Source organism: Oryctolagus cuniculus, chromosome 17 (genome assembly GCF_051225735.1).
Source record: "Oryctolagus cuniculus isolate XC-2025 breed Fujian yellow rabbit chromosome 17, ASM5122573v1, whole genome shotgun sequence".
NCBI lineage: Eukaryota > Metazoa > Chordata > Mammalia > Lagomorpha > Leporidae > Oryctolagus > Oryctolagus cuniculus.
The window spans coordinates 42111609-42135000 of NC_142883.1; the positions used below are offsets into that span (position 1 = coordinate 42111609).

The window sequence follows — 23392 nt, forward strand, 5'->3', positions numbered from 1 at the left end:
CTGGAGGTAGCAGGTAATGGCTCAAGCAGATAGGTCCCTACCACCCACATGGGAGGTCAAGACTGAGTTCTAGCCGGCGCCGTGGCTCAATAGGCTAATCCTCCACCTTGCGGCGCCGGCAAACCGGGTTCTAGTCCCGGTTGGGGCGCCGGATTCTGTCCCGGTTGCCCCTCTTCCAGGCCAGCTCTCTGCTATGGCCAGGGAGTGCAGTGGAGGATGGCCCAGGTGCTTGGGCCCTGCACCCCATGGGAGACCAGGAAAAGCACCTGGCTCCTGGCTCCTGCCAGGATCAGCGCGGTGCGCCGGCTGCAGCGGCGGCCATTGGAGGGTGAACCAGCGGCAAAAGGAAGACCTTTCTCTCTCTGTCTCTCTCTCTCACTGTCCACTCTGCCTGTCAAAAAAAAAAAAAAAGACTGAGTTCTGAGCTCTTGGCTTCTTCCTGGCCCAGTCCTTTCTGTGTGGTCATTTGGGGCATGAACCAGTGGATGAGAGAGCTGTCTCTCTGCCTTTCAAGTAAAATGAAAATATAACAGATTTTTTCTGCTTTTTGTTTAAAAATTTATTTACTTGAGAGGCAAAGTTACACACAAAGAGATGGAGACAGAAATGGGGGGGAGGGAGAGGGAGGAGTAGGAAGAGGGAGGGAGAGAGGGAAGGAGGTGGAGGGGGAGAGGGAGAGAGGGAGAGGGAGGTCTTCTATCCACTGGTTCACTTCCCAAATGGCTGCAATAGCTGGAGCAGAGCCAATCTGAAGCTAGGAGCCAGGAGCTTCTTCCGGGTCTTCCACATGGGTGCAGGGGCCCAAGCACTTGGGCTATCTTCCACTGCTTTTCCAGAACATTAGCAGGGAGCTGGACTGGAAGTGGAACAGCTGGGACTCTTGAACTGGTGTCAACATGGGGTCCTGGAGCCATAGGCAGAGGCTTAACCTACTATACCACAGCACTGCTCCCTCCCCACAGCCTTTTAAATAAAGGAAAATAAATAATTTATTCAAGCAAGATTATCAATGCATGCTAAAACTACCGGGTAAAAGCCTACTGGAGAAAAAAGATAACCATAGAGGTTCATCTACTATCACCGAGATCACATGTTAATTAATGAAAGGGAAAAAAGTATTGCTACAATGGAGAAATATGGTGACCGCCCTTTAATCAATCATATCTAGTATCACCTTGTATTTGTGATGTTGGACAAAGAACACATCACTAAATAATTTCCATACTAAAAATATTTAACCTGAACCTAATCATGAGGAAATAAGCACCTGTCCAAAATTGAAATACACTCAACAAAACTTAGCTACAGAAGGCAGCTGGACAACTATTCCCAAGCAAAGGAGACTATACAGAAATAATAACTATCTACAGAAGGGGAGGAAGTTATAAAGGATATTATGGGATCAGATGGGGAGAGAACATTATCTATGTTGCAGCTTAATTTTCCTGAGTATGACAGGTGGTTATGAATGTAAATGTCCTCCTTAAGAGCTACATGCTGAAGTGTTGAGGGATGTGGTAAACTTTCTTTAAACTTTTTTTTTTTTTTCTGACAAGCAGAGTTAGACAGTGAGAGAGAGACAGAGAGAAAGGTTTTCCTTTATTGTTGGTTCACCCCCCCAAATGGTTTTCACGGCCAGCGCGCTGTGCCGATCCGAAGCCAGGAGCCAGGTGCTTCTCCTGGTCTCCCATGCGGGTACAGGGCCCAAGCACTTGGGCCATCCTCCACTGCCTTCCCAGGCCATAGCAGAGAGCTGGACTGGAAGAGGAGCAACCAGGATAGAATCCGGCACCCCAACCAGGACTAGAAATCGGGGTGCTGGCGCCGCAGGTAGGGGATTAGCCAAGTGAGCTGCGGTGCCGGCCAAGCAATGTGGTAAACTTTCAAATGGTTCTGCACAAAAATAAAACATACACTCCCAAAAAGAACAAGTGCTGAAAAATGTTAACAGATGAGTTTAGGTGAAGAATGTGTGGGTACTAAAAAGTTGTGTCACATTCTTTCAACTATTCAATAAGTATGGAAATTTTAAAAATTAAAACTGGGGAAAATTCTGTTAGTTTTTTCTTGAAAATTTTCTCATTCAAATAAAAGCAATATTTCTAAGATATACATTATATCTGAGGTAGAAAAAATAAACTGAAAACACAATGTACCTGCAATAGCCTAAAACAGAACACTTAATGATACTGATAAAAAAAGTGTGTCTTATCTTAATTCCCTTCCCACAGACAGGACATTAATGTTTCTGTTATCCATTTAAGTTCTTGATCCTCATTCAAATTTCTGACTTTTTGGTTTCCATTAGTAACATTAAATGGCAGTACATGATTTATACTAAGACAACATGATAGCTAAAATCTGTCACCATTTCTACTTTGCTTTCCAATTAAAAGCCTTGCAATCCTTCTTTATGTGTGACTAATAGACAAATAAATAAATACATCTGTCTAGTGCTTAAAAAATAAGGAGGAATAGCCCATTTACTTTTCCTGACTCTTTATACTATAACTAACAATAAACTGTATTAACTACTAGCAAGCAGCCTGGTGTAAGAACTTGGAGCATGTTTTACTTTACCCTCCAATACTGTGAAAAGGAGTGCCGTCATTTAGGGGATAGACATTTGCTGAGGTTAAACTGCCACTTGGGATACCCACATCCCATACCAGAGCAGAGTGCTATCCCCTATCTCTGGGTTCAAGTCCCATCTCACATCTGCTTCCACTTCCATCTTCTTGTTGATGCAGACCCTAGGAGGCAGCAGGTGATGACTCAAGTACTTGGATCTCTGCCACATTTATGGGAGACCCAGATAGAGTTCTGAGGTCCTGGCTTTGGCCTAGCCCAGCAACAGCTATTGTGAGCATTTTGGTAGTGAACCAGCAGATGGAAGATCTCTCTCTGCTTTTCAGATACATAAATAAACTGTTTCCTTCCTAGAACTGGGGCTGAGATGCTGCATTTTCTTTTCTTTTAAGATTTATTTTATTTATTTGAAAGACAGTTACAGAGACAGGAGACAGAGAGATAGGTCTTCCATCTGCTGGTTCACTCCCTAGATGGCCACAATGACTGGTGCTGCGCCAATCCGAAGCCAGGAGCCAGGAGCTTCTTCCAGGTCTCCCACGCGGGTGCAGGGGCCCAAGGACTTGGGCCATCTTCCACTGCTTTCCCAGGCCACAGCAGAGAGCTGGATAGGAAGAGGAACAGCTGGGACTAGAACCGGTGCCCATATGGGATGCTGGCGCTTCAGGCCAGGGCCCTAACCCGCTGCGCCACAACGCCGGCCCCGAGATGCTGCATTTTCAAACCGAAACTTTGGAGATGATATAAGTGCTGGCATTCCTTGTTAACCTGCGCCAAATGCACACACAGCCACATAAAGAGGATTTTAGATAATATTTTTCCTTAACTTTAGTAAACTCACAATATTAAAATTTGCATGGGAACCATTTCAATCAGGTTTCTCCTAAAAAATTACCTCCTACAGAGACTTTCACTGTAAACAGTAACCACTTATTCTTATGTTTCTTCATAGCACTTACCACTAAGCAACGTTAGTTGATATTTTTTTGGGGGTAGTCTACATCCTACACTAGAAGTGAATCTTCACTAAGGCAGGAATTTTGTTGCCTTCTCACTACCTAGAACAGTGTGTGGCAAAGAGCAGACACTCAGAAAATACTTGCCGAAACACACAAAAAAATCAATATTAACTGAGTAATTAAAATAGTTTCTTATCTGTGTTTATTGTTTCCTAAGTGATAAAAAGAACAATGCAGTATTTGCAAATTTTTCATTGTAAAAATAGAATCAAGGCAAGGTAATAATAGCATTTTCTGTTTCAGAATGGAAACAACAGAACATTATGGTAGCCTCATTTGTCCATAAACATTACCTGTTTTTATCAAATACTGTCATTTGTGCAACAAATGTCTTTTCGCCATCTTCACGATTTCGTTTTCTTCTGGCTGGAAGTTCTTCATTCACATCTGAATTTAACAAACATGTGTCATCAATCAAATATTCAAAAAAAGATTATGCTTCATAGTCCCTTAACATAAAGCATACTAACTTATACCAAATGAGGTACAAATTATACCAAAGTTGCAATATAATGTTCATATGAAAACTTTTTACAATTTTGCATTTTTACCATATGTGTATGTCATTACTTTTTGACATTCATTGGCATTAATTCCTATCTTTGCAAATGCTAATTTGTTTGGAATGATCTTTACAAGGCAAACTCCTCCTCACACTCACTCAAGGTTCTTTCTCAAGAACTTCAAAGGATACTGCAAGACTCAAAAGATTATTTCTCCCAAGGTGCTTCTCCACTGAAGTTCACATATACCTTTAAAATAATCATCATTTTCCTGCAACTTATTTCCTATCTCTCTCCCTACCCTGTGTTGTGAGTCTTTGGAGAACAGGATTAGATGTTTTATCATCTTTACATCTTTAGCACCTGTATGCTGGCTGAATGGTTACCTCAAGATGAATTCAGAATTCTGAGAACAGATGGATGGGTAGAGAGTGATAATTTGATAAGCATAATGAAATTCATGTCTAAGTGGTAAAAAGACAGGCGTTCATAATAACATTCTTACAAATATTCTTTTTATTTGAAAATTTTCATAGCTTGCTAGATTTAAAATAGCAGTCCTTCCAACCTTGGAAAGGCAAGGTTTTAAAGTAACTCAAAAATACTTTCATACAATACCATGAAGGAATACTGGCTCAATCATTTTCATTGACTACCTTCATCTTTAATGATAAAATCTAATAAAATTATTGAAATACAAATTACCAATATTGGGGTGGTCATTTGGTCTACATGGGATGGCCATATCCTATATCGGAGTACCTGGATTCTTGGAGTACCTGGATTAAAGTCCTACCTACACTCCCAATTCCAGATTCCTGCTAATGTGTACCCTGGGAAAACAGGATGTGATGGTTCAAATGTGGGAGAACTGGATTGAGTTCCTGGCTCCCACTTTGGCCTGGCCTACTCCAGCCACTGCAGGATTTGGCTATGTATAGAATCAGAAGATGGGAACTTTGTTTGTCTCCCTCCCTGCTTCTCAAAACATTTAAAAATAGGCAGAAAAAATTTTTTTTGATTACCAATATTTTCATTGGTTTCTCCGTTAATCATTCCATTAAACTCTCTTCTTCCCGGACGAGTCACTCTAAATAGCAATGAGTAAGACTTCACCATATGGCTGTTACTAGGTTCAAATTCATTACTGGAAACTGCAAGGGACGGGAAATTTCCAGGTTTTGTTTGATTGAGGTCAGGATTCAAAGGCACCTGCTTTTTACCTGTGGGAACTTGCCTTATTGGACAACTTACATCCTGCAAAGGTAAAGATTATACATAAGCAATAGTAAAGATTGTAATACAACTTCTAATCACACCTACAGAAAACAGGAATAGGCCGTGATTACTAAATGGCATGTTAAAAATCTAATCATAGTTCTGAAAATTGTGAAGTCAAAATAAAAATATGAAACAATTATATTTTAATAATAGCAACTGGGGATTTCTCCAATACAATGAAAATATTATCTCTAATATTTGGCTGGTCACCTGAGAAAATTTTTATGTTATAAACATGTTTAAAATATAATTAAACTCATCAACTTAAATTTTCCTAAATATTTTCTTTTTTAACGTAATAATACCTAATGAAATTATTGCAAATTAAAAAAGACAGCTGTGACAACTCCATGGTCTAAACATTAAGGATAAAGTCATTTATTTAAACATGTCATTTAACAGCAAAAATATTAGTCATCTTCTGAGTAATGTTCTGTTATCATCTAACAAGCTATGCTGAACAAGTACAGTGGAAAAACAGAAAGATGCAGAAGGCTTTTGTTACAAGAAAAAATAGTTCATATCTTAGTTTCTTTTCTGAAATAAAACATATTACGGCTCAAATAAGTTTCTACTCCATGTCAGAGTAGGAGTTTGTACTTCAAGCATGACTACTACCCAAGAAAAATTTTTGCCTGTTTTTGAAATGCAGACAAAATAGTTACTCTGTACTCATATTTACATATTTTTCCCTAAATAATTTATAACAAAGAATTTTTAAATTGTTGCTAACATAAAGAATATGGGAGTTGGATGGGAAGTGAGGAATGGTATTTCCTAACTTTATATAAACATTTTAATATGAAGTTACACTGGGGCCTCCTACTGCCGTAGTCTATAACCTGCAAGTGATGTAGCAATCTTCAAGTCTTTTGTCACATTATAATCTTGGGAAAATATCAGCAATAAAGACTCTCTATACAGGTCAGTGGCTCCTATTTTTAAAACTCTCAGTACCCTTAAGACATCAAAAGCACATCTGTACTTTTAATGATAAAATCATCACGATGCTTGCTTCTATAGTGATTTCATTATATAGAAAAAAATCTGATGCAATGTATTATTTAACTAAGTTGGTGACTGATAATGCTGACAAGAGAATTTCTTTGCATGAAAGAAGCATTATAAAAGATAATCCTAATGGGAAAATTTTTTTTTTAAATCCTCATCTAAAATTCCAATGGGTACAAAAAGTTAAGTCAATCAGCTAAGAGAATGAAATAGTAAAGGAAATACCGTCATATACTATACCAAATCAGACTAGAAAACCAGAAATACAAGGAACACTGGCAAAAATCAGTTAATAGTTTTACAATTCAGCCATCATATTACTTGAGTCCTTCAAGTTTAAAAATTGGCTTTAAAAATAGAAAATGTAATTACATGTTCAATTAAGAAGAAAGAAAACTAATCCATTTAATCTACCAATGTTTTACACATTACCTTTCTTTTTTTGTGGCAGACTTTCACAAGAAGAACTTCTAGAGTAACAGAATTTTGTTCATTTTCTGAGTTTTGTGATGGCTTATCTAAATAGAAATCAATACTTTATCATTTTATCTTGAAATCTGGTAATTGCAAACAACAGACTTCCTATAATTATAAGACTGATCAAAGTTTACTCTTCTTTTTTCCCCAAAATCAGTCCCAAATCTGCAGCAAACTTCAAAAGTCTTATATGACAGAACTTCAAGGAAAACAGAATTGCTTTGCTGCACAAGATTTTTAAATCCATCCTTTCAAGAGAAATATCCTATATACCATGATTTTCTTTTTATTCACGTAAGATGGGGCTCAATTCATTTATATTTAATGATTACATTTGATTTGAAAAATCTAACATTTATGATAATTAAAACCAAACTGCTGGCTGGCGCTGCAGCTCACTTGGCTAATCCTTCACCTGTGGCACTGGCACCCCAGGTTCTAGTCCCAGTTGGGGCGCCGGATTCTGTCCCGGTTGCTCTTCTTCCAGTCCAGCTCTCTGCTGTGGCCCGGGAGGGCAGTGGAGGATGGCCCAAGTGCTTGGGCCCTGCACCCGCATGGGAGACCAGGAGGCAGCACCTGGCTCCTGGCTTTGGATCGGTGCAACGCGCTGGCCGCAGCGCGCCAGCCATGGTGGCTGTTTAAAGGGGGAACCAACAGAAAAAAGGAAGACCTTTCTCTCTGTCTAACTCTGCCTGTCAAAAAACAAACAAACAAACAAACAAACAAAAAAGACACCAAACTGCTATCAAAAGTTATTTTTAACAAATATGTATAAAGTTCTTTGGCACAGGTGCCAGTTGTGGCATAATGGGTAAAGCTGCTACCTGTGACCCCAATATTCCACAGGGGCACTCGTTCATGTCCCAGCTGCTCCACTTCTGATCTAGCTCCCTGCTAATGGCCTGGGAAAAGCTCTGAAAGACAGCCAAAGTGTTTGGGTCCCTGATACCCATGTGGGAGACCAGGATGAGGCTCCTGGCTTTGGCCTGGGCCCATGCTGGCCGCTTTGGCCATCGGGGGAGTGAAAAAGCACATGAAAGATCTGTCTCCTGAACTCTCTTTTTGTAAAAAAGACTGATTTACTTATTTGAAAGGCAAAGTTAGAGCGAGAGTGAGAGAGAGAGTATGCTCGCACGCCTCTAGCGGGTAGTTCACTCCCTAAATTGCCGCGATGGCCGGGGCTGGGCCAGTCCAAAGCCAGGAGCCAGGAGTTTCCTCAGGGTTTCCCACGTGGGTGCCAGGGGCCCAATCACTTGGGCCATCTTCCAGTGCTTTCCCAGGCACACCAACAGGGAGCTGGATGGGAAGTGGAGCAGCCAGGACTTGAAATTGTACCCATATGAAATGTCAGCATCGCAGGCAGCGGTTTTTTCCGCTACGCAATACCAGCGGCCGGCCCTTCTCTGTAACTCTTAAAAAATAAATAAGTAAACAAATTTCTTGGCACAAAGCATGAATGAAAGTAAGTTCTAGAAAAAGTCACAAAATAATTATCTTTAAGTGTCTTCCTTGTGTCAAAATCTATTAGAGAAAATATGTAACACACATCTGAAATGAATTAGTTGCTATTATACAAGTTTCATTCTGAATGCAGATAGTAAACTTGAAAATTCTTGATCTGACCATGATTTGTGACCGAAGAGATAAAATATGGATCTCAAAAAATACTGAACATCACGAGATACTTTTCAAAATGTCCAGCCTCATGGAGAGGCTGGCAATGATGCCTACATCTCATATCAAGCACCAATTTCAATCTCAAGCTACTCTGCTTCCAATCTAGCTTTGTGCTAATGAGCCTGCAAAGAAAGCAAAAGATGGTCCAAGTACTTGGGCCCCTGCACCCATGTGGGACACAATGATAAGAGTTCCTGGCTCCTGGCTTCAGCTTGGCTGTTGTGCGCATTTGGGAAGTAACTAGCAGATGGAAGCTAGCTCTCTCTAGGCCGGCTCTTTGGTGTAGTGGGTTAAGCTGCCACCTGCAGGGCCAGTATCCCATATGGGTGCCAGTTCAAGTCCTTCCTGATCCACTTCTTTTTTTTTTTTTGACAGGCAGAGTGGACAGTGAGAGAGAGACAGAGAGAGAAAGGTCTTCCTTTTGCCGTTGGTTCACCCTCCAATGGCCGCCGCTGCAGCCGGCGCACAGCACTGATCCGATGGCAGGAGCCAGGATCCAGGTGCTTTTCCTGGTCTCCCATGGGGTACAGGGCCCAAGCACCTGGGCCATCCTCCACTGCACTCCCTGGCCATAGCAGAGAGCTGGCCTGGAAGAGGGGCAACCGGGACAGAATCCGGCGCCCCGACCGGGACTAGAACCCGGTGTGCCGGCGCCGCAAGGTGGAGGATTAGCCTAGTGAGCCACGGCGCCGGCCCTGATCCACTTCTAATCCAGTTCCCTGCTAATGCACCTGGGAAAGCAGAGGAAGATGGCCCAAGTCTTTGGGCCCCTGCAGAAGCTCCTGGCTTCACGTTGGCCCAGCTCCAGCCATTGCAGCCATCTGGGGAGCAAACCAGTGGATGGAAGACCTCTCTTTCTCTCTGCCTCCCTGTAACTCTGCCTTTCAAATAAATAAGTAAATCTAAAAAAAAAAAAAAAAAAAAAAAAAGCAAGCCCATGGAAGGGGTTGGTGCTGTGGTGTAGCAGGTAAAACTACCTCCTGTAGTGAGGCATCCAATGGAGGAGACCTGAAGAAGCTCTTGGCTCCTGACTTTGGACCTGCCCAGCTCCAGCTGCTGTGCTCATTTGGGGAGTGAACCAGTGGAAGAACCCTCTCTGTGTCTCTTCCTCTCTAACTCTGCCTTTCAATTAAATAAATAAATCAACATACCCATGGAAAATGATTAAGAAAAAAAAAAAAAAACTATGTATGGATTTCAAACTTTTCTACAGCAAAATAAACCTATCCTTTTAAAAATATTTGTTTATATTTACAATAGCTTATTCTACTGTACCACAATGCCCACCTCCACATCAAAATAAACTTATCCTTTAATATAATTTCCATTAACTTTTAGAAATATCTGCGATAGCTAATTTTTCCCTTTTCCCAGAAGTTGTCTAAAATCTAAATGAGAATATTTATAATTAAATATTTAATATATCAAGATATTATTTACTACCCAAAGGAATCTGTTGACTAACAAAATTTAGAGATCTCCTTGTTTTTGTTTTTCTTAGATTTATTTATTTGAAAATCAGAGTTACAGAGAGGGAAGGAGAGGCATAGAGAGAGAGGTCTTCTATCCGCTGATTCACTCCCTAATTTGCCACAATGGCTGGAACTGTAGGGATCCGAAGCCAGGAGCCAGGAGCTTCCTCCGGGTCTCCCACAAGGGTACAGGGGCCATCTTGTATTGCTTTCCCAGGCCATAACAGAGAACTGGATGGGAAGTGGAGCAGCCGAGACTTGGACCGGCACCCATATGGGATTCCGGCACAGCAGGTGGCAATTTTAACCACTACGCCACAGTCCTGGCCCCTGAGAGATTTCCATTTTCAATACTAGAATCTATACTCTCTAGAAAAATTAACTAAAAAGGGTTGCAAATTAAGGTTTTGGAACAGTCTCTATACCTGCCTTTAGAATTCCAAAGGTGTTTAACAGTTCATGCCTAAATTTTCACATGTAAGTTCCAATAGTATATAAAACTATTTTACATAGATTAATCCATAAACCTATACATGTATAGAAAATAGCTTTTGTTCTGAGGACTGGAACAACATTATTTTTCTACTTAACATTCTTATTCAGGACATGCATAAAATATTTTGATCAGTCTCTTAAGATGTTGTATTCAGGATAAAATATTAAATATTTTATTTAAAAAACATTTTTTTTTTTGACAGGCAGAGTGGACAGTGAGAGAGACGGACAGAGAGAAAGGTCTTCCTTTGCCGGTGGTTCACCCTCCAATGGCCGCCATGGCCGGCGCACTGCGGCCGGCGCACCACGCTGATCCGATGGCAGGAGCCAGGTGCTTCTCCTGGTCTCCCATGAGGTGCAGGGCCCAAGCACTTGGACCATCCTCCACTGCACTCCCTGGCCACAGCAGAGAGCTGGCCTGGAAGAGGGGCAACCGGGACAAAATCTGGCGCCCTGACCGGGACTAGAATCCGGTGTGCCGGCGCCGCAAGGCGGAGGATTAGCCTAGTGAGCAGCGGCGCCGACTTTATTTTTTAATTTTTTTAAACGTAAGAGCAGAGACACACACAGATATAAAGAGCTTCTGTCTAATTCCCTCTCCAGATGCCTCTAACTCCAGGCCAAAGCCAGGATCTCAATCCAGGTTGAGCCACCACCTGCTGCTTCTCAGGGTCTGTTCGCATTAGCGGGAAACTGGAATTGGAAGCCAGAGACTGCACTCAAAATCAGGCATTGCAATGTGGAACATGGGTGTCCTAACTGCTAGCCTGCCCAGCATTGGAGCTGGCATTGTGGCTGAGTGGGTAAAGCTGCCGCCTCCAACACCAGAATCCCATATGGGTGCAGGTTTGTGTTCTGGTTGCTCTACTTCCGATTCAGCTCCCTGCTAATGTACTGGGAAAAGCATTGGAAGATGGCCCAAGTGTTTGGGCCCCTGCCACCCATGCGGGAGACCTGAATGAAGCTTCTTTTTTGATTTGGCCTGGTCCAGTACTGGTTGTCATGGCCATCTGAAGGGTGAACCAATGGATGGACAATCTCTCTGTCTACTTCTGTATCTCCTTCAAAATAATAAAATTAAATCCTTAGAAAAACATAAAAAAAAAACTTTTAAAATAGATTTGTCTGAAAGGCAGAGTTACAGAGAGAGGAGGAGGAGCTGCAGAAGAGATAGAGAGATCCTCCATCCACGAGTGCAGTCCCTAAACGGCCGCAATGGCCAGGTACAGGCTAGGTTGAAGCCACGAGCCAAGAGCTTCATCCAGGTCTCTCAAGTATTTGCGTACAGGGGCCCAAGTATTTGGGCCACCCTCTACTGCTTTCCAAGGCACATTAGCAGGGTGCTAGATGAGAAGTAGAGCAGCTGGGACTTGGGCTGAAGCCCACATAGGATGCTGGTGTTGTAGGTAGTGGGTTAACTCCTTATGCCACAATGCTGGCACGCAAAAAAATTTTAATATGGAAAAAAAATCAATGCCTAAAACACAATAACAAAAGTACTCTCAATAATCATCATCAGGGCTGGCATTGTGGTACAGTGAGTACTGGCATCTCATATGGGCACTGGTTTGAGTCCTGGCTGCTCCACTTCCACTTCCACTCCAGCTCCTTGCTAACGTGCCTGGGAAAGCTGCAGAAGATGGCCTCTGCACCCTCGTGGTAGACCTAAAGAAGTTCCTGGTTTCAGATCAGCCCAGCTCCAGCCATTGCAGTTTCTCTCTTTGCCTTTCAAATAAATAAATCTCAAAAAATTACCATAATATTATACTATTAACCTCTTTGTATTCATCCTAAGCCCTTTTGCTAAACAAAAGGGGAAAAAACAGATTTATAAGGATCTTGACACTAGGATTCTATTTTAAATTCTAAAAAATTTATGTATTTTGGCAGGCGCCGCGGCTCACTAGGCTAATTCTCCGCCTAGCGGCGCCGGCACACCAGATACTAGTCCCGTTTGGGGTGCCAGATTCTGTCCTGGTTGCCCCTCTTCCAGGCCAGCTCTCTGCTGTGGCCAAGGAGTGCAGTGGAGGATGGTCCAAGTGCTTGGGCCCTGCACCCCATGGGAGACCAGGAAAAGCATCTGGCTCCTGGCTCCTGCCATTGGGTCAGCGCGGTGCGCCGGCCACAGCGCGCCGGCCGCGGCGGCCATTGGAGGGTGAACCAACGGCAAAGGAAGACCTTTCTCTCTCTCTCTCTCACTGTCCACTCTGCCTGTCAAAAAATAAAAAAATAAAAAAAATTATGTATTTTAATTTAATTTGAAAGGCAGTGAGACAGAGGCAGACACACAAAAAGATCTTTCATCTAGTAGTTTACTCTCAAATGCCTCCAACAACCAGGGCTAGGCCAGGCTGAATCCAAGAACTAAGAACTCAGTCTGGGTCTCCTCTGTGGGTGGCAGGAACCTAAATACCTGAGCCGTTATTTGCTGCCTCAGGTTGGGCATAAACAGGATCGGGAACAGAATTGTAGACAGGAACCAAACATGGCACTAAGATATGGGACATGGCATCTTTTTTGTTGTTGTTGTTAAATATTTTGAAAGGCAGAGTTAGGCAGTCGTGGGGATGGAGGGGTGGAGGGGGGCGGAAGGAGGGAAGGGAGGAGGGAGAGGGGAGAGAGAGAGAGGGAGGGAGGGAGGGAGGGAGGGAGGGAAGTTTTTCATCTACCGGTTCACTCCCCAATGTCTACAACAGGCGGAGCTGCGCTGATCTGAAGTCAGGAGCCAGGAGCTTCTTCTGGGTCTCCCATGTGGATGCAGGGGCCTAAGAACTTGAGCTATCTTCTGCTGCTTTCACAGGCCATGACAGAGAGCTGGATTGGAAGTGGAGCAGCCGGGACTCAAACTGGTGCCCATATGGGATGCCGGCACTGGATATGGTGGCTTTACCTGCTACGCCAAAGGACTGGCCCCTACAGTGGCATCTTAATCACTGTGCCAAACGCCTACTCCTCCTGGTTTCTTTTGTTGATATTTATTTATCTGAAAGGCTGAGATTTAAAAAAGGATGGTGGCGGGCATTGTGGTGCAGTGGGTTAAGCCCCTACTTGGGATGCTTGCATCTTGCATTAGAGTGCCTGGTTCAAGTCTCAGCTACCTCAGTTCTAATCCAGCTGCCTCCTAAGGCACCTGGGAGTAAGCAGATAGTAGTCCAAGTAGTTGGGTCCCTGCCACCAATTTGGAAGACCCTTCGTGAGTTCCAGGCTCCTGACTTCAACCTAGCTCAGCTTCAGTTGTTGCAAGAATGTGCACTGAACCAGCAAATAGATTATCTCTCTTTGCTTTTCAAATAAATACGTGTTAAATTAAAAAGGCAGACAAAAGACAGAAATCTCCATCTGCTCATTCAATTGTGAAATGCCTGCAATTCAATCTGTCTCTCATGTAGGTGGTAGGGACCAATTACTTGAGCCATCCCATGGTACCTCCAAGATACACATTAGCAGGAATCAGGGAACAGAAGTATCAGGATGATTATTCCAATACTAGATGTCGCATCCCAAGTAGCACTTAACTCACTGCACCACAATGCCCATTTGAAAATGAAGAAAGTGTGGGGCAGGAGTTTGGAGCAACAGTTAATATGCTGCTTGGGGACCAGCACTGTGGTGCAATGAGTTAAACAACTGCTTGCAATGCCAGCATCCCACATCTGAGAACCAGCTGAAGTCCCTACTGCTTTCAGCTCCCTGCTAATGCACCTGGGAAAGCAGCATTAGATGGTCCAAGTATCGGCCTGTGCCACAAGGTGCAAGACCAGGCTGGAGTTGGTCTGGACCAGACCTGGCCATTGTAGCCATTTGGTGATGAACCAGTGGAACAAAGATTTCTCTCTCTCTCTCAAACTCGGACTTTCAAATAAATAAATCTTTAAAAATTAAGAACATGGCGTAGTATAATTGGTTAAGCCGCCGCCTGCAAAGCTAGCACCCCAATGGGCACCAGTTCAAGTCCTAGCTACTCTGCTTCTAATCCAGCTCCCTGCTAATGCGCTTGGGAAAGCAGCGGAGGATGGCCCAAAGGATTGGGTCCCTGTCACTCACGTGGGAGACCCAGAAAAGCTCCTGGCTGTTGTGGCTATTTGAAGAGTGAACCAGTCAGTGGACAGAGATCTCTCCCTCTCTGTAATTCTGACTTTTAAATATATAATCCTTAAAGTAACAACAAATAGGCCAGCGCTGCGGCTCACTTGGCTAATCCTCCGCGTGCAGCACTGGCACCCAGGGTTCTAGTCCCGATTGGGGCGCCGGATTCTGTCCCAGTTGCTCCTCTTCCAGTCCAGCTCTCTGCTGTGGCCCGGCAGTGCAGTGGAGGATGGTCCAAGTGCTTGGGCCCTGCACCCCATGGGAGACCAGGAGGAAGCATCTGGCTCCTGGCTTTGGATCAGCACAGCATGCCGGCTGAAGCAGCCATTTGGGGAGTGAACCCACAGAAAAAGGAAGACCTTTCTCTTTGTCTCTCTCTCTCTCACTGTCTAACTCTGCCTGTCAAAAAAATAATAACAACAAATAAAAGACAAGATACTGCTTTGGAGGAGCTGGTGTTGTAGTACAGCAAGCTGTCATCTGTGACACATGCGCCTGAGACAGCAGGAAAGATGCCCTAAGTGCTTGGGCCCCTGCCACCCTTGTGGGAGACCCAGCTGGAGTTCCAGGCTCCTGGCTGTGACCTGCTTCAGTCCCAGCCATTGCAGCCATTTGGGGAATGAACCAGCAGATAGAAGATCTCCCCTCCATACCCTGTAGCTCTGCTTTTCAAATAAATAAATCTTAAAAAAAAAAAAAAAAAATGCTGTTTGAGATGTCTACATCCCATTCTGGAGTGTCTGGGTTCAAGTACTGCTTCCACTTCTGATCTTTCTGCTGATGAGCATCCTGGGAAGCAGTAAGTGATGGACCAAGTATTTGGTTTCCTATTGTCATTTGGGAGACCCAAATTTTGTTCTTGATTGCTGGCTTCAGCCTGGCCAAGTCCTAGATAATGTGGATACTGTGGGTGGAGTGGGGTGGGGTGGGGTGAATGAGCAAATGGAAGGCTTATCTGTCACTCTGCATAAATGAACTTACAAAAAAATTCTAAAAACAAACAAACAAAAAAACACAAAAAACAAAACCTACAAATACACCTTGAATGAACAAGAAAATAAACTATCTGCTTCTTCCCAACTTCCACTAATTTCAGTTATAATTGGAAATTATTTTCTGGAAACAGAAGTAGCAACAATTTACTTTCCCATTTACTTCAACAATATCAAACCAACAAAACCATAAACAGAATCTGAGCAACTTTTGAACTTATTTTTTAATGTAGACAGGAAAAAAAATTAATCAGATTACTTTCAAAGCATTCTCAGTGATTACATGTTAAACTAGTTCCTGGAAACACAGGGCTAATGAAACTATAAAATTCCAAGTTTCTAAAGTATTAAAGTTCATATACCTTAGATGTACCACAGAAAATCAAATATGGATGGTTAGAAACAAGGATTCCTGAAGACAACTATAATTTAAGGAAGGGGGCAAGTAATACAAATGCTATTCAGGTTACTTCTTTATAAAAAATATGCCAGATTTAAGGCAAAAACTAGAAGTTACATTAGATGCTAATATAGAGATGATTACACATCAAATTTGTTATGTTAAAAATCTGACCAACAAGCTGGCATTGTGGTATGAGTTAAGCCACTCCTTCTAACACTAGCACCCCATATCAGAGTTCTGGTTCAAGTTTCCAGCTACTCCATTTCTGATTCAGCTTCTTGCTTATAGCACCTAGGAAGGCAGTGGAATATGGTTCCAGTAGTTGGGCCCCTGTCACTCATTTGAGAGATCAAGACAGAGTTGCAGACTTCTGACTTCGGCCAGGCCCAGATGTGGCTATTGTGGCCATTTGGGGAGTAAATCAGTGAATGGGAAATCTTTTCTCCTCTCTCTCCCTCTCCCAACCCTGACACTGCCTTTCCAAAAACAAAACAAAGCTGACAAGTTATCAAATTATTCTAATATGACCATTTTATTATTAAACTTTGTTTCTTACTGAACAACCCTACAGATAACCTGGTATGCTTCTAATACAGGTTTTGTTCCACTACATTATAATTGATATATACATAAATGTAAGATGGATAAGTATACAGGAATTTTATCCATTTTGCAAATAACTTTTTGCAGGATGCTTTCATCTTCTGCTGAAATAACATAAAGTACTATATAATTTTCTTTGTATAATACCAAACATACTAAGGTATCCCATTGGGAAGAGTCTTATGTCAATTGTTTTACTACTTAAAGAAAACAAACAAACAAACAAACAAAAAAAAAACTATGCGGTAATATTAACTCAAAATGTTTGAAAAAGGTTGTATTCAGGAGACTCTTCACCCATATGAGTTATAAAGCAATTCATTACAATTTTCATCAATAGCCTTTATAATTTAATTTAAAAATATTATCATAATCAACATTCCAATAAATATATTTTATATATTTATACAAAAAAGCTTTTTTTTCACATTCACATTGACACTTCTGTTAAGAATGTGGAAATATTTACTTCTAAGTACATACCATTTTTGTGGAAGAAACCAGTAAATGTAAGCTGCAAATGAGCTGACAAGCTAAATAAAACAAATAAAAGGTTTTATCACTTTAATGTTCAGCAATAAATAATCTAGACTTTAAAATGTAACACTGAAATCATAGCTATTTCAATTAACATAAATATTTGGTTTTCTCACTCATAACTGTTATTCAAGTCCATGACTCCATGTTTTTTCTGTCAGTACGACATTCAAAATAATGCTTTTAATATACTTAAAAAACATAATCAACAAAACCTCCAACTCACAAACAAAACAAAAACACAGATGTATCAAATAAGAAAACAGACCACATCAAATGACAGACCACATGATTTACTATACTTTAGTGTGCTATCTATAAAATGGGATTTCCCTTTCCATCACTCAAAATGAAATTTTGATAGTTACCTGATTCCATATACAAATTTTAATTTGAATATTTTAAAGCTATAGAAATTCAATCTTCCTAACAGATGATGCACAACCATTACTTTATGCTTCAATTAAGAGAGAAACACAATTACAAATGTGTTATAGATCTATAGTTTACCATTTAAACATGTCATCTTCACCTTTAGCCTTAAAAACTATGGAAAAGAAGTATGAGTTAGTTCTGAAAACTAGTTCTTTTGTTCTGAAAAACACCTATCAACCATGGAAAAACCATTAGGATGGGATATACTAACAGAAACATCAACAGCCTTTTAGTACCACTAACTGCAAAAGAGAACAATTATATTTGTTGATCAGCAGCCATTTATATGTTTTTACAGCAGTTTCTTTGGTATAACATAAACTACATTATAGAGGGCTACAGAAAACAGATGGCAGAGAAAGAGAGGCAGGAGTGCTCCTTTACTCAAAAGATTTACTTGGGGCCAGTGCTGTGGCATAGTAGGCTAAGCCTCCGCTTGTGGTGCCAGCATCCCATATGGGCACCAGTTCAAGTCCTGGTTACTCCTCTTCCAATCCAGCTCTGCTTATCGCCTGGGAAAAGCTGTGCAAGATGGTCCAAATGCTTGGGCCCCTACACCCACATGGAAGACTCAGAGAAAACTTCTGGCTCCTGGCCCTGTTCCAGATATTAAGGCATTTGGGGAGTAAACCAGCAAATGGAAGACCTTTCTCTCTGTCTGTAACTCTTGCCTCTCAAATGAGTAAGATCTAAAAAAAAAGGGCAAAAAAACACACATACACACACACAATAAAAACGCAACAACTGGGGCCGCCGCCTGCAGTGCCGGCATCCCATAAGGGTGCTGGTTCAAGTCCTGGCTGCTCCACTTTCTGATCCAGCTCTCTGCTATGGCTTGGCGAAGCAGTGGAAGATGGCCCAAGTGCTTGATCCCCTGCAACCGCATGGGAGAACCAGAGGAAAGTCCTGGCACCTGGCTTCGGACAGGCACAGATTCAGCCACTGTAGCCATCTGGGGCATGAACCAGAGAATGGAAGACAAACTCTTTCTCTCTCTGCCTCTCTGTAACTTTGCCTTTCAAACAAAATAAATAAATCTTAAAACAAAAACAAAAACAAAAAGAATTAAAGGAAATAGCAGTTACATGACAATAAAAATCAGTAGAGTATTTAAAAATTATTTAATGGGGGCTTGCACTATGGTGTAGTAGGCTCAGCCTGCATTTACAGCACCAGCATCCCATATGGGTGCCTTTTTGTGTCCTGGCTGCTCCTCTTCTGTCCCAGCTCTCTGCTATGGCCTGGGAAGGCAGTGGAAGATGGCCCAAGTCCTTGGGCCCCTGTACCCATGTGAGAGACCTGGAAGAAGATCCTGACTCCTGGATTTGGATGGGCCTACCTCTGGCTGTTGCAGTCATTTGGGAAGCAAACCAACAGATGAAAGACTTTTCCCACTGTCTCTCCCTCTCTTTGTAACTTTGCATATCAAATAATTTTTTTTTTTGACAGGCAGAGTGGACAGTGAGAGAGAGAGACAGAGAGAAAGGTCTTCCTTTGCCATTGGTTCACCCTCCAATGGCCACCGCGGCCAGCGCGCTGCGGCCGGCGCACCGCGCTGATCCGATGGCAGGAGCCAGGAGCCAGGTGCTTTTCCTGGTCTCCCATGGGGTGCAGGGCCCAAGCACCTGGGCCATCCTCCACTGCACTCCCTGACCACAGCAGAGAGCTGGCCTGGAAGAGGGGCAACCGGGACAGAATCCGGCGCCCCGACCAGGACTAGAACCTGGTGTGCCGGCGCCGCTAGGCGGAGGACTAGCCTAGTGAGCCACGGCGCCGGCCAAATATCAAATAAATTTTTAAAAAAATTTAATAACCTATATATTTGAGAGGCAATGAGACAGAGACAGAGAGCTCCCATCCAAAGGTTTATCCCCTAAATACATGAAACAGCTGGAGAAGAGGCACTGAAACCAGGAGTTGTGAACTTAGCTCAAGACTCACATGGGAGAACAGACCCGACTTGTTTGAACAATCACTGCTGCTTTCCAGGATCTGTATTAGCAGGCAGCTGGACTTAGAAGCTGGAGCTCAAACCCATGTACTATGATGTGGGGTGCAAGCATCGCAACTGCTAGGTCAAATGTCCACCTGTTTCTTTTCTTAAATGATAATGACAATCTAGGCAGGTTTATAATCAGAAGAGTGGTAACAAAGGCATTGAGACAGAGAATTAAAGGGGATTGACAATTTGAAATGAGAACATATAAAAATGTTAGTCTTGTATATTTTCCTGGGACTTCTCTATTTCTAACAGAGCAATAGGAGGTGAGGTGAGTGAGGTATTTCTGTGAAATATTGGAGATATTTCTATTCCTTAGTGACGCGGGCCATGAAAACACCTATTAAAAAACGTGGAGCCGGCGCCGCAGCTCACTAGGCTAATCCTCTGCCTTGCGGCACCGGCACACCAGGTTCTAGTCCCAGTCGGGGCACTGGATTCTGTCCCGGTTGCCCCTCTTCCAGGCCAGCTCTCTGCTGTGGAGGATGTGCAGTGGAGGATGGCCCAAGTACTTGGGCCCTGCACCCCATGGGAGACCAGGAGAAGCACCTGGCTCCTGCCGCGGCGGCCACTGGAGGGTGAACCAACGGCAAAGGGAAGACCTTTCTCTCTGTCTCTCTCTCTCACTGTCCACTCTGTCAAAAAAAAAAAAAAAAAAAAAAAACCAACAACATGGAGGTAGAGGGGAGATATGGGCATGGTGGCAGAGAGGGTTGGGCCACTGTTTGGGATGCCTGTATCTCTAAACCAAGTATGTGTTTTGAGACCCTGCTATTGTGCATTTCCAATCTAGCTTTCTGATAACGTGCCTGGGAGGCAGATGATGGCTAAGAACCCAGGTTCCTGCTACCGATGTGTGAGATCTAGATGGGGTTCCTGGCTCCTCATTTCTCTCCAGTTTGGCCTAGCTCCAGCTATTGTAGACATCTGGAGAGTGAACCAGTTGATGGAAAATGTATCACTCTCTCTCTCTCTGCCATTCAAATAAATAAACCTTTACATTTAAAAAGTTACTATTTTCCTATAAAAAGTTTCACAAATTTCACCTTACAAAGCAGAATTAGCTAAACCTTAAAACATAACTCAGGGGCTGGTATTATGACACAGCATGTTAAGCTACTGTTGGCAGCCCTGCATTCCATATGGGTGAGTCCCAGATGCTCTACTTCTGACCCAGTTCCCTGTTAATCTGCCCAAGAGAGCAGAAGATGGCCCAGGTCCATGGACCACAACACCCATTTAGGAGACCTGGAAGGAATTCCAGGCTCCAGGCTCCAGCCTGGCCCAAGCCTGGTCATTGTGGACATTTGGGGCATGAACCAGCAGATGAAACATCTCTAGGGGCTGGTGCTGTAGCGTAGCCGGTAAAGCCACCACCTGCAGTGCCAGCATCCCACAGGGGTGCCGGTTTGAGTCCCAGCTGCTCCACTTCCAATCCAGCTGTCTGTTGTGGCCTGGGAAAGCAGTAGAAGATTGGGCCCCTGCACCCAGTGGGAGATCTGGAGGAAGCTCCTGGCTTCAGATTGGTGCTGCTCCAGCTATTGCGGCCAACTGGTTAATGAACCAGCGAATGAAAGACCTCTCTTTCTGCCTCTCCTCTCTCTGTGTTACTCCGACTTTCAAATAAATAAATCTTAAAAAAAAAGATCTCTACCCCCCAACCCCTACCATTAACTCTGCCATTTGAATAAATAAATCTTTAAAAGTAAGAAATAAAACATAACTAAAAGAGGACTGCTCTAAAATCTTCACATAGAAGATAACACATTAGTCAAACAGATCAAATTCCCAGTTTGGTCAATTAAACTTACATACTAAGGCCAGGTTAATTTTCTCAAAATACTGTTTTATAACTATCACTCTATCTGCAAACTTTCTAATGAGCTCCCAGCTACTAAATCTTTTGTCTACAGGCTATCTATGACTCTCATTTATTATTATGGCCACCAAAGCCTTATATAGAAAAATAAAGGGCCACTGTTGTGGCATAGCAGGTAAAGTCACTGCCTGCAATGCCACCAACTCACATCAGAATGCTGTTTCAAGTCCCTCAGCTTCAGATCCAGTTGCTGTCAATGTGCCTGGGAAAGCAGCAGAAGATGGCCCAAGTGCTTGGCCCCTGTAACCCATGTGAGAGACCTGGATGGAATCCTGGGCTCCTGCTTCAGACTAGCCAAGACAAGACGACTGTGGTCATTTGGGCCGTGAACCAACAGATGGAAGTTCTCTAACGTTGCCTTTCAAATAAATGGATGGGAGGGAAGGAAGGTAGGAAGGAAGAAGGAAGAGACTGCAATGATAGAGACAGAAAGTCCAAATTTGAATTCTGGCTTCAATTATTAGCTGTGACCTAATATGTATAAAAGAAGATACTGTTTCTCTCTAGATTGTGAAGCCCGTATATACTGGTATCTCTTCTACCAAGATCCTAACTTCAATCATCCCAGGGCTTTCTTTCATAAGCATCTGGATTTAACTTTTTGTCACTATTTCCTCAGACATTCTTTATAAATAAGTTTGAAAGGCAGAGTTACAAAGAGATAGGGAGAGGCAGACATAAAGAAAGAGAGAAGAGAGAGAGATATCCTTCATCTGCTGATCCATACTGCAATGGCCAGGGATGGGCCAGGCTGAAGCAGGAACCTATCACTCCATCCAGGTCACCCAAGTAGCTGGCAGGGCCCAAAGCACTTGAGTCACCTTTCACTGCTTTCCTAGGAGCATTAACAGGGAGCTGGGTTGGAAGTGGAGAAGCTGGGACTCAACTGGTGCTCACATGGGATGCCAGAGTCACAAGTGGCTTAACCTGCCTGACCACAACACTGATCCCTATACATGTTCTGTTTCAAAAGTCTTTTTATTATACTGGTATCCCTAGCAGCTAGACACTCAACAAACACTTTTTATAAGGATAATGATGTCCTCTTAGAGTAATAAGCTTTTGTAGAGATTATGGCTCATTACACTCACTACTAATAGTATCATTTACATGGCTTTTCTGGGAAATGTGAGACTAAGTTCCAACTATAAAATGCCAGAAACATCTTATATTTATCTACACCAGAACATATTTTAAATCAGTCTTGCTCAAAATGCAGTTTGAAAACTACAATTATCAGAACTACTATCAAGAGTAACACTTTAGAGCCGGCACTGCGGCTCAATAGGCTAATCCTCCACCTAGTGGTGCCGGCACACCGGGTTCTAGTCCTGGTCGGGGCGCCGGATTCTGTCCCGGTTGCCCCTCTTCCAGGCCAGCTCTCTGCTATGGCCTGGGGAAGGCAGTGGAGGATGGTCCAAGTGTTTGGGCCCTGCACCCCATGGGAGACCAGGAGAAGCACCTGGCTCCTGCCTTGGCAGCGCGCCGGCCGTGGCGGCCATTGGAGGGTGAACCAACGGCAAAAAGAAGACCTTTCTCTCTCTTACTGTCCACTCTGCCTGTCCAAAAAAAAAAAAAAAAAAAAAAAAGAAAAGAAAAAAAAAGAAAAAAAGAGTAACACTTTAAGAAACTTTATAGAAATTTAACTTGGGCTCACAAACACACGCCAGTGAATTTTACAAAAGTATCAATCTACAAAAGACCGGAAATGAAAAAGCAATGGTACAGTATACTACTTGGGATAGCCATCACTATAACAGTTTCTTTCTTTTTCTTTTTTTTTTCTTTTAATTTATTTGACAGGTAGAGTTATAGACAGTAACACTGTTACTGAGAGATTTTCCATCCTCTAGATCACTCCCCGAATAGCCACAACAGCCGGGGTTGGTCCAGGCTGAAGCAAGGAGTCTGGAAATCCATCCATGTCTCCTACA

At 42.8% G+C, this 23392-nt stretch overlaps 1 protein-coding gene across 5 annotated transcripts in view; it reads right to left on the reverse strand.

Annotated features, from left to right (window-relative positions):
* The window catches only part of SUZ12 (SUZ12 polycomb repressive complex 2 subunit), a 60275-nt gene that overhangs the window by 23065 nt on the left and 13818 nt on the right, over nucleotides 1-23392 (reverse strand). For all 5 annotated transcript variants that reach the window (XM_008271057.5, XM_070061075.2, XM_008271056.5 and 2 more), the window contains 4 exons: nucleotides 17092-17141; nucleotides 6836-6921; nucleotides 5137-5368; nucleotides 3902-3995 (listed from right to left, as the gene is read on the reverse strand). In XM_008271057.5, the coding sequence (XP_008269279.1) occupies nucleotides 3902-3995; nucleotides 5137-5368; nucleotides 6836-6921; nucleotides 17092-17141 (462 nt within the window). The remainder of the gene's footprint in view (nucleotides 1-3901; nucleotides 3996-5136; nucleotides 5369-6835; nucleotides 6922-17091; nucleotides 17142-23392) is intronic.